The sequence below is a fragment of the Portunus trituberculatus genome, chromosome 10 (assembly GCF_017591435.1).
Source record: "Portunus trituberculatus isolate SZX2019 chromosome 10, ASM1759143v1, whole genome shotgun sequence".
Taxonomy (NCBI): Eukaryota; Metazoa; Arthropoda; class Malacostraca; order Decapoda; family Portunidae; genus Portunus; species Portunus trituberculatus.
In genome coordinates this window covers 4,109,083-4,121,582 of record NC_059264.1, presented here as the reverse complement: position 1 = coordinate 4,121,582, position 12,500 = coordinate 4,109,083, and the positions used below count along the sequence as shown (strand labels likewise).

The 12,500-nt window shown below is 38.6% G+C and overlaps 1 protein-coding gene and 1 long non-coding RNA gene across 2 annotated transcripts in view; one reads left to right on the top strand and one right to left on the bottom strand.

Moving 5' to 3' along the window:
- Positions 1 to 12,500, bottom strand: part of LOC123501973 (uridine phosphorylase 1-like) — a 30,069-nt gene that overhangs the window by 15,113 nt on the left and 2,456 nt on the right. The window contains exon 2 of the mRNA XM_045251103.1: positions 1,451 to 1,532. Coding sequence (XP_045107038.1) covers positions 1,451 to 1,500 — 50 coding nt within the window. The 5' untranslated portion in view covers positions 1,501 to 1,532. The remainder of the gene's footprint in view (positions 1 to 1,450; positions 1,533 to 12,500) is intronic.
- On the top strand, positions 5,011 to 6,528 carry LOC123501975. The gene is made up of 3 exons (XR_006673755.1): positions 5,011 to 5,287; positions 5,723 to 5,748; positions 5,884 to 6,528. It is a non-coding gene; the product is annotated as an uncharacterized LOC123501975 (long non-coding RNA).

Here is a 12,500-nt window from a genome sequence, read left to right as displayed (position 1 = left end):
GAGTGGTAACAGCGGTCATTTCCCCATACAAGAGAGAGAGAGAGAGAGAGAGAGAGAGAGAGAGAGAGAGAGAGAGAGAGAGAAAACAAAGAGGATATAGACGCAGAGAAATATAAATAGAACTAACCAGATAAATAGACAGACAGATAAATAACGAAATAGAAGCATAAAAGGAGCAGACACATTAATAAACCAAACACACACACACACACACACACACACACACACACACACACACACACACACACACACATAAAAAATACAGATAGATAAAGACAGACAGATTAACAGATAGATAGACTTAGCCCTGTTGTCTGTGATGGACCTTATAATGGGTTGGGTTAGGTTAGGTTAGATAGATAAAGATATAACCAGATTAACAAATAGATAGATAGATGAAGACACTTAGCTCTCTTGTCTGTGATGGACCTTACATTAAGTTCCGTGTTGCCAGCTCGTCAGATGAGGGAAAAAATTAAGGCAGACGGTGATGTAAATACTCTTGTCCATTACTCTCCTCCATCTTATCTATATCTATAAACTTGAACTCTTTGTTGCTAAATATAATGCATGCAACCTTGGATGATTCTGGGCTTCCTCCCTCGCTCCCTCCCCTATCTCTCTTTATCTCTATCTCTCACCTAGATACATATATACGTACATAGTCGTAGGGAGCAAAGGGTGTGTATATAATATACGAGAGTTGAAATAATGGTACTGGTTAAAGAGATGAAAGAAGAAGAAAAAGGAAAGTGTTTGATTTACTAGTCATATAATACACAAGAGAGTGAATAAAATGTAAGTTAAGTACGTACCACACACACACACACACACACACACACACACACACACACACACACACACAAGGACATATTCATCAGCTTTATTAAGTCATATACGGCATTAACATCAAACCAATTGCCCTTGTTGCTTTTGAAATAATATAGGAAGGTTGTATCCAGTGTTTACCTTTTAGCACACACACACACACACACACACACCGCGTAGTGTAGTGGTTAGCACGCTCGACTCTTAATGTGAAGCCCCTGTTCACCTAGCAGTAAATAGGTAGGGGATGTAAGTCGAGGGGTTGTGGCCTCGCTTTCCCGGTGTGTGGAGTGTGTTGTGGTCTCAGTCCTACCCGAAGATCGGTCTATGAGCTCTGAGCTCGCTCCGTAATGGGGAAGACTGGCTGGGTGACCAGCAGACGACCGAGGTGAAGTGAATTACACACACACACACACACACACACACACACACACACACACACACACACACACACACACACAAACTGAAAGCCCTTGAGAAGTATATAAAAAAAGAAGCAAGCATTTTTACAAGGAAATTTAAATCTTTTGTTAGCTATTTTCAGAGAGAGAGAGAGAGAGAGAGAGAGAGAGAGAGAGAGAGAGAGAGAGAGAGAGAGAGAGAGAGAGAGAGAGACACTTACCGATCTATGTTCTCTTCGTCTCTCTCGTCTTTCATGTTCCCGTTGCTCATCTTGTAACAAAGTTGAGGTCGACCTTGTGATTCTGAAGGAAAGAAGAAAACACATCGTAAATATTTTCCATTGCCACACACACACACACACACACACACACACACACACACACACACACACACACACACACACACACACCATAAAATTAGAATGAAATATGAAACAAAATAAATACACGAGAGAGAGAGAGAGAGAGAGAGAGAGAGAGAGAGAGAGAGAGAGAGAGAGAGAGAGAGAGAGAGAGAAACACGCTACACTACAAAACTAATAAAATAAAAAAAAGGAAAACTATTTAAACAAACTGCATTTCTCTACATTAGTTTTTTTTAAGAGATGACACAATATTGAAAAAAAGTAAAAAAAAAGAAATAAGAAAAATAAATTACTGATGCGTGCGTGACATACAAAACAAGGTGACAGACAGTTGACAACCTTGTGGCACCGCTCTTCCTCCTCCTCCTCCTGCTCTTCTTCTTACAATATACACACACACAAACACACACATTGCACCACCAGCACCACCAGCTCACCCCGACCACAAAAAATCCAATGGAGCGTTGCAACAGCCTCACTAAGTGCTTGGGGAGGTCACCGTGGGCCATCCAACTACCTAAACCAAGATATCCTATTCCCAAACACTGCGTCACTTCATTGTCTCCTGTTTGGAAGGACTGTGGGGAAGTTATTTGGAGGTTTTCATGTTTTGGTTGTATTTTTCTTGTGTTCTAAAGGACTGTGGGCGAAGTTATTATTTTTTTGTACTTTAAATGGGTGTGAGGGAAGTTATTGCAGTTTTTCATATATATGGTTGTATTTTTCTTGTATTTTAAAGGACTGTGGGCGAAGTTATTGGAGGTTTTCATGTTTGGTTATATTTTTTCACTTCTCTCTTTTTCTTGGCATTTTAGGCCCTTCAGTACTGGAACGCATTTTTACCACGAGTTTTCGGTATGACTGGACGATTTTATTCAGATTAGCAAGAGTCTATGGAGGTTAGGAGATTAATGGCCTGAGTCTACACTATTTTAACCCCAACATAAGTATCTGAAACTGTATAAAATCACCAAATAGTAAGTAGAATGGAATGAAAACGTGTCATGGCACTAAAGGGGGTTTAAAGGGTTGTGTTGGAAGTTATTAGAGTTTTTTCATATATTTGGTTGTATTTTTCATCACTCTGTTCTTTTCTTGTACTTTTATAGACTCTAGTGGAAGTTATTGGAGAATTCTTTGATGTTTGGTTGGATTTCAAGGGCGTTTCTCATGTTGCTGTTGATAGTTTGCAGTAGGTATACTCATTTCAACATCCCTTCGTTCTCTTTCTCTTGTCGAGGAAGCTATTGAGATTTTCAAGGGCGTTTCCATGCTGGTTTAGAGGATTTTAGAGTCTACTGTCTAATTTGTTTATTCAGCGGGTTGTAATGAAGGCTGATGGGGTTTTGAAGGATGTGTCATCGGTTTTGGAGTTGTCTGGTCGTATTACTAAACACATTGTCTTCTGTCTTGAATTTAACTCCTTCAGTACTGGGACACATTTTTATCTTGAGATTTGTGTGCGATGTGACCATTTTATTGACAATAAGAACGGTTTATGGATGTCAGAAGATTAACCCCTTGAGCACTATGACGCGTTTCCATATTCATTCTGCTTACTATTTGGTGACTTTACATTGCTTCAGAAACTTACGTGAGGATTAAAATTGTGAAGACTATGGCCATTAATCTTCTGACCTCCATAGACTCTTCCTAATGTCAATAAAATGGTCTAATCTTACACAAATCTCAAGGTAAAAATGAGTTCCAGTACTGAAGGGGTTAATAGCCACAGTGTTCACTATTTTTATCCCACATGAATTTCTGAAGATGTATGGAATGACTACATAGTGAGCAGAATGAATATGGAAACGCATCATGTTACTGAAGGGGTTACCAGGTTATAGATGAAGTCATAAGGGTTTTGAAAGCTGTTTTATTGGTTCTAGTGATGGATGACAGTATTCCTAAACATATCATCTTCTGTCTTGCATTTAACACGCTATAGCGGAAGTCATAAAGGTTTTGAAGGCTTCTTTTTTTCATAATTCTGTTTACCATTCATTATTCTGCATCATCACCAGGAAGACACTGAGAACCTGCCTAGTCATCTCTGTGGTCTTTGATAATCGTCCTTGGGGTTAAGAATACTCGTACTGACCAAGCCATCACCTTAACTGCATGTATTCTTCCACCATTTAGGCTGATTTAGGCCTTTCATCTGCTGGACTGTTTTCAAAGGTCAAGATGAGCAGCAGATGGAGTGCATTTCCTCATTCCTCAAGTCTTGATTAAAGTCATGAAAACGTCCTTCAAAACCACAGTAATCTTACAATACAGCGTCTTACTCCCCGAGAATAAAACTATTTCTTCGTATTCTTAACTGTTTCAAAGTTTTTCCGCTACTGTCTTTAACTAACCCAACTGCAAGAATAAAGAAAACAAAGAGTCACTGGAAGATGAAAGCAAGCAAAGAAAGTTAATGGAAGACAGAAGAAACACAAAAATAATAAAAGCAAGTACAGAAAGTAATGGAAGACTGACACAGAATATAAAACACAACAAAAGACTGACGGAGCACACAAATATACACAATGGAACCAGAAACACCTTATTAGAAGACTGAAAGACACAAAACACAAAGAAATTTAAGTCAACCCTCAAGACATTTCTCAGACTTTTTACTGCGACTGTACGTACACAATGACTCCACAGCTTAAAGTTCTCACACAATCCACTCTTCAATCCTGTGTAAAAATAACATTGACCTCTTCAGTACCGAGACACGTTTTCATATTCATTCTGCTTACTATTCGGCGATTTTATACAGCTTCAGAAATTCGTGTAGTGATTGAAATAGTGAAGACTTTGAGCATTAATCATTTAAATTCCATAGACCCTTCCTCATGTAAATAAAATCGTTCAATCATCCCCAAAACTCAAGGTAAAAATGCGTCCCAGTACTGAAGGGGTTTGTCGGATGCCCACATCATAACTGAAATACGAGAAATATGAAGAAACAAGAAATAAAGAAATATGGATGTATGATAGTTTGCCAGTACGTTGTGTGTTATCGTACACTGTAAGATTTTTTTTTTTATACAGTGTATTTGTTGTATTTATGAAAAGTTAATATACTGTATCAAGAATACAGATCAGACTGTTGGGTAAGGAATCATTTTCTTCCTAAAACCTGCATACCTTCAACACATGCTTTTGTAAATGTTTAGGATGTAATGACAAGTATATGGTGAACCACCAGACCCTTAAACACTTAAACAAGTCTTTTATTAAGATGATATGATATACAGGTAATAACCATTTATAAAGAAAATGGTTTATCTGTAATATATTGCAAATTGTCATACTTAGTTACAAAATATTTGAAGATTTATTCTTGCTGAATGACGTAAAATGCAACACTGACTCCGAATCTATACATTAATCACGATGATAATGTACCTTAAGTGATAAAAACGACGTATATGTGTATACACTTGGTGTGACGTCATCGAAAAGTTGCCACGTACTGCTTTTATCTGGCATCGTGATCGTCAATCGTCCCTTTTTTGTTTGTCTTTGTCCACCCGCCGCCCGCCAATACAAGTATCAGACGAATTGTGTTATTGGACGAGTAGAACGCAGCTGACCAGATCTTACATAATTTCTTCGTGTACAGCGGTGAGTTAATTACTACAACTTGAACATCATGTACCCTGCAGCATGTGCATCTACACTGGAATTCATTCATAGGTAAATTCTTACTTAACTTAATGTTAGCTTATCAAAAATCTTATCGAATTGATAGCCTGACTGCCCCATTCCAAATCCTTATTTACTTCTCTCTTGCCTCTATCATTGAAATTCAAGATTACATACCTATGTATAAAATGTGCATATATCAATGAGCTATGGCAGGGAACTGCCGCGCCATCTGCCGCCAGTTTTGAAAGCTCTCTCGGTCCCAGTTTTCAGGGACCTCAAGTGTCTAGCTAGGCATAAATTATATTTTTCTGTACAAGTTATTAATATACCAGAGTTGTGCTGGTCAATATTATAATATATACTATGTTTGCATGAAACAGTGTGAGTGAAGCATATCATTGCCTACCATAGCTCATTGAGTAATCTTATGTGTCCAATATAAAGATGACTACTATTTCTTCATATCATTCATTTTCATTACAGATGTCTCATCAGCCTCAGCCCAGATGGTTAGCATGGTAGTCTTCTTTTTTTTTTTTTTTTTTACACAAGCCACCAGTATAAATATAAAATCATTTATATGTAATATTTACATATCAGATCATTTATATATAATATCTACATATCAGTGTTTATCATTACAGATACTTCTTCAGCTCCAACCCAGAAGGATAGCTCATAACTCTTGTGCTCCAATATAAAGATAGCAAAATCATTCATATGTTGTATCTACATAAAAGTGTTTATTGTTGCAGGTGTTTTGTCCGCATTAACTCTGACAGGTGTAGCAAAGTGGAGATTAAGAAGAATTCCAAGAGGTATTCTCAAATTCATCCCAAAGTTCTGAGTTTGATTAATGGCCTTGCTGATGTGGATTGGAGGAGTTAAGGCCACAAAAGTGTGGTTGTATGGTTTTGAAGGTTTTGTTTAATATTTTGGTTGTGATTATTATTTCAGTTATGAAATTTAAAGGAATATTTTGAAAGCTGTTCTTAGAAATTTTTGTCTCATGGAAGTTACTCTTTTTAATTTCATGTGTTGACGAGATTAATTTCTTTTCAAAATCTTCATAAGGAAGTATTAGAAGTTTCTCAGCCGTTGATGTCATGGAGGCTTAGCGTTTCAAAACGTCATATTTTTGCACATTGGGGCAGAGAGGAAGCACAACCGCAGCTCTAAGCGGGCCACCCTCGGCTGCATAGCTGAGAGCGGCATGAACGTTTTGTACTTCATATATAAACATGAAGTGGAGCCATAGTTGCAATGCAGTCTTTTGAAGTAAATTAGAATGGAGGAGGAATTCATGATAGGAGGTTTAGGTATTATTTTAGTATGGTTTATGTGTTTGTACTTTGGTTCATAATGACGTCGTTATATACTTGCGTTTTCATTTATGGGTAAAGGAATTTGTATACGGCTACCTACGTATGTGCATGTGTGTTGCTCTGACGAATAAGTTACATAACATACTTACTTGTGTGTATTCGTGTACGAAGTTAACGTGGTTCCATGTACGGGTACCAAGAGAAAGAGATTACTTGTGGAAGTCACTTGTGTGGAAATATCAATATTTGTCATTATATTTCGGTGGTGTTACGTTGTCATTTTGTTGAACGGAGTCAGGTAATTATATGTGTATGGTAATATATTTGGTGGTACGTCACGTTGGTTGCTTGCATTCATGTACCAAGTCAAGGTCATTCTTATATACGGGTAGCTGGGAAAAAGGGGTAATATTGTACGTACTACATATGAGATTTACTGATAAATAAAGCACAGTGTTCAGATGGTGTAATACGTTATGAAGATATAGTGGATGATGTTTGAAGTGAAATCCGTTCTGATGTGAGAATATGCACGAGATTAAAGTAATTCTTATGGATGTTTGCGAGGGAAATTGTAGTAATTGCAGTGGAGAAGGCAACAGAAGGAGTTGTGATTGTTAATTGTTGGCGCCGTATCGAACATCTTATGTATAGATATAATTTTTGTTAATTAAAGATAGAAAAAACCTTTGACTGTGTGTAACCAGCAGCTAGAGAATTTGTGTAACGTCGTGCAACAGCTCGGATCACGACAGGTTAATATGTAGATAACGGCAGCGCTTAATAAAAACTCGTACGGGTGACTACAGTTTCTTGCAAGTTGTGCGTGGATGGGGAAACGTTGACTTCATTATTTGATCTTGATCTTAAATGATTCTGGGTCTTATCTCAGCTTCTCTTAACAGACTCTAGTGGAAGTCTTTTTATTTATTTTTTTTTTTCATTCTTCTTTTTCTAGTGGTTACATGATACTAGCGGTAATGTAGCTGAATTCCTTAGGGTCAGAGGGTTGAACGAATGAGTCGCGTTTCAGTGTGCCGGCCATCAGAACAGGAATGTCATATTGTTACTGCCAGAAATAGTATCACTCACACACACACACACACACACACACACACACACACACACACACACACACACACATTAATATTTCTCTCTCTCTCTCTGTCTCTATTTATCCATAAATCAATCTATTTATCTCTGCATTATCTTTAATAATAACCACATGTAAATTGCTTAATGGGCAAATAAACTCAGTTCAAACTCTCCCTTCTGTACATTCATGAGCCTGCCAGTAAGTTATGGTCAGACCAACACGCTGGCCTGGCATTGCTAAGGTCTGCAGATCGCCTCTCGCTCGGGCTCGTGAATTTAATCAGTTTACTGGGAGATTACTGCTACGGTTGGAGCGCCACAGCGGGGAGTTGGGTTCACCTGGCTGACGTTCTGGAGAGCATCAGATGTGGTGGATACAGGAACTAAAATCAATGAACTTTAACTTTTAACTTTAAGGTTACATAAGTTATAGTATGGACCATAGAAGACTTGGAGACCCTCGGCAGAGTCGGCAGGTCTTGTAATGGGGGCGTGGTGCTTCCAGACACACACACTACCAGGAGACTCACCAGTACCGACACAAGGCCACACAGGACACGCCACATTGGTACAGTACTCAAGACCGCCACGCTTAAGGTCACCTGGTACAGTACAAGGCAAATCCTATGCGACCTTGCCTAACCTAGATTAACTTAGTCTGTACTTGTGCCTACCTCCAGTGACATAATCTTACATAACCTTGCTTCATCTTCCTCCATCCTGTCCTTCAACCCACCTACCTACTTACCTACCTACCGCCATGTAACTTTACTTAACCTTGCTATGTAGATCTAACTTAACCTAACCTAACCTGACTTGAACCTAACTCCCGTAACATAAGCTTTCCTAACATTGCTCCATCTAACTTGACTTCATCTAAGCTAATCTAACCTATCTATCTATCTATCTATCGAGAGAATCACGATCATTAAAATTAAACCTAAATTCGTAAACTGAGAGCAAACAAACATACATACAGCCAAGCATACCAACATACAAACACACAGACTGATAAAGAAACCATACTGTGCTGGTTACGTCTGGCTTCACACACACACACACACACACACACACACACACACACACACACTTGACCTTTCCGAATTTGGTGAGCATGTTCAACCAGGTAGACGCACAGGTGATAAAAGAAGGTTGATTGCATCCCACACACACACACACACACACACACACACACACACACACACACGGCCCGATAGCTCAGTGGTTAGAGCACTGACTTCACAAGCCAGAGGACCGGGGTTCGATTCCCCGGCCGGGTGGAGATATTTGGGTGTGTCTCCTTTGACGTGTAGGTGCTGTTCACCTAGCAAGGAGTAGGTACGGGATGTAAATCGAGGAGTTGTGACCTTGTTGTCCCGGTGTGTGGTGTGTGCCTGGTCTCAGGCCTATCCGAAGATCGGAAATAATGAGCTCTGAGCTCGTTCCGTAGGGTAACGTCTGGCTGTCTCGTCAGAGACTGCACCAGATCAAACAGTGAATTACACACACACACACACACACACACACACACACACACACACACACACACACACACACACACAATGAATTCAAGTTATGGCCTGTCATTAACATTATATTCATACGTAATACATACATACATACATACATACATATCTTTATTACTGTATATATAAACATTTACAGGGAGTCATTACTCTCTCTCTCTCTCTCTCTCTCTCTGTGTTGTCACCAAATAAATTGTTATCTTCATATTTTCATGCGTTTTGTTTTCCTCCTTTATCTTTCTCATTAAGAGAGAGAGAGAGAGAGAGAGAGAGAGAGAGAGAGAGAGAGAGAGAGAGAGAGAGAGAGAGAGAGAGAGAGAGAGAGAGAGAGTAATTTAATCAAGGAAACACAAAAAATAACACTTAAAAAAAAAAAAATCAAGGAAGTGAACAAAAAAATGAAACCACGAAAACTTACAAAACATTACGAAACTCTTCAACTTTTTTATTTCCACCAGTAACGGTCCAACTAACGGAACCCAGAGAAATACAGCGAAACAGCATGACACAGCGTCTACCCACAGCCAAGGTGACGAGAGTACTGACCGATACATTGTGACACTCTGCTGACTTCTGACACTGCTGACCGAAACACTACGAATCAAGGAAGTGTCTGATTTTTTTTTTTCTATTTTTTTCCAGGAGAGAGAGAGAGAGAGAGAGAGAGAGAGAGAGAGAGAGAGAGAGAAAAGGATATGACGAACGAACTCTGTCTCTGTGTGTGTGTGTGTGTGTGTGTGTGTGTGTGTGTGTGTGTGTGTGTGTGTGTGTGTGTGTTTAAGCGTTCCCAGAAGACATTTAAAGCTTACCTTCCCACGCTTCTGTATATTTTCCCACGGGACATCAGAGCAGCGTGATGACCGTAATAATACCCAAATATTTGATGCATCCCTTCAATAATCTCTCTCTCTCTCTCTCTCTCTCTCTCTCTCTCTCTCTCTCTCTCTCTGTTTCATCATCCATATTTCCTGTTTTATTCTTTTTATTTGTCATTTTTCATCACTCTCAACCCACTATTAATAAACAACTTGAAATATTTCCTTACCACATGACAGAGAGAGAGAGAGAGAGAGAGAGAGAGAGAGAGAGAGAGAGAGAGAGAGAGAGAGAGAGAGAGAGAGAGAGAGAGAGAGAGAGAGAGAGAGAGAGAATGTTTCTTTATTTCACACGTTAATTTGTTTATTTATCTAACTGAAAAAAAAAACTGAGGAAATTTTATAAGAGAGAGAGAGAGAGAGAGAGAGAGAGAGAGAGAGAGAGAGAGAGAGAGAGAGAGAGAGAGAGAGAGAAACAATATTTTTTTTATTTCACAGGTTAATTCGTTGATTTACTTGATTAAAAAAAACAAGGAAATTTTATAAGAATGAAGATAGATGAAATGAGAGAGAGAGAGAGAGAGAGAGAGAGAGAGAGAGAGAGAGAGAGAGAGAGAGAGAGAGAGAGAGAGAGAGAGAGAGAGAGAGAGAGAGAGAGAGAGAGAGAGAGAGAGAGAGAGAGAGAGAGAGAGAGAGAGAGAGAGAGAGATTTTCCCACGTTGGTAATACTTTGAGACGAGACCGCTGCATCACTTTTCCTAACAGCAGCCACTTCACGTCCTTATCTCTTCCATGAACACACTACGTACTTATATGCCATTAACAACCTTATTGTGACACACTGGCGCCGCACACTACTTATAAAAATGCTCTACTTAAAATTACACTGATTTTTATGCTTGTTATTATTATTATTATTATTATTATAGAGACAGATTAATAAGATTTCGAGACGCACTGTTGTTTAAGGATGCTTGTTAGAGTTCTAGTGACAGATTAACAAGATTTACAAAAGACTCAAGATCAAATGACACGGTTTTCAAGGGTGTTTTTTTTTTAATTATAGTAACAGATTAACAAGATTTTGAGAGGCACTGTTTTTTAAGGGTGTTTTCCTATAATTACCGTGACAGATTAACAAGATTCCGAGATACTTTTATGCCGCACACTACTTATAAAAGACTCAAGATGAAATGACATGGTTTTTAAGGGTGTTTTCCTATAATTACCGTGACAGAACAAGATTTCGAGACACTTCTATACTGCACACTACTTACAAAAGGGTTCACGTTGAAATGACACTTTAATTTTTTTTTATAATCATAGTAACAACAAGATTTTGAGAGGCAGTGTTATTTAAGGGTGTTTTTTTTTTTTTTATTATAGTAGTAAATTAACACACTTCTATGCAGACTGAAGTTGTAATGCTACTGTTTTTCAAGGGTGTTTTATTTTTATGACTATAGTGACAAATTAACAAGATTTCGAGAGCTACTGGTCTTTAATAGTGTTCTTTTATAATCATAAGGACAGATTAACAGGATTTCGAGACACACTTCTATACCACAAGTTCTATAGGTCAAGTTGAAATGACACTGCTTTCAAGGGTGTGTTTATTATCATAGTGACAGATTAACAAGATTTCGAAACACTTCTATAGAGCACACTACTTACAAAAAAGACAAGTTAAAATGACACTGTTTTTAAGGGCATTTTCATAATTATAGTGACAGATTAACAAGATTTCGAGAGGCACTGTTATTTAAGTGTGCTTTATATAATTACAGTGAAAGATTAATAAGATTTTGACACACACTTCTAGGTCTAGGAAGGGTTTATGGAAGTCAGAAGATTAATGGCCACAGTCTTCACTATTTTAATCCCCAACATAAGTTTCTGAAACTGTATAAAGTCACTAAATAGTAAGCAAAATGAATAGGGAAACGCGTCATGGTACTGAAGGGGCTAGAGTCTTCACTATTTCAGTCTCCCACATGAGTTTCTGAAGCTGTGTAGTCACCAAATAGTAAGCAGAATAAATATGGAAACGCGTCATGGTACTGAAGGGGTTAACCTGCTATAGACTGCACACCTCAGGATCTTACCATGTGACTGCAAAGATTAAAAAAAAAAAAAAAAAAAAACTAGTGCAATTTAACATAGAAAACTCCTGGACTAAGCATTTCCCAAGTGTTTGAATAAGGCGCGTTCACACTGGGAGCGAGAAAGCGGGCGAGAGCAAGACTGAGCCAGGGCGGGTGAATTTGAGTGGCCGCACTAAAAGCGATTTCAGGCGAGGTACCAAGGCAACAGGTTTCCGCCCGCGTGAGTTGACACTTGACGGACAAAAGGAGAAACACTTACATCGTATTCCGCACCACAAACTGCTTACATTACGGTGATAAACTCGTGTGCCTGCAACCATTTTCTTACGAGTATACATACCTCAAATAACACGTCATAAGTCAAGAGGCCAACACACACACACACACACACACAC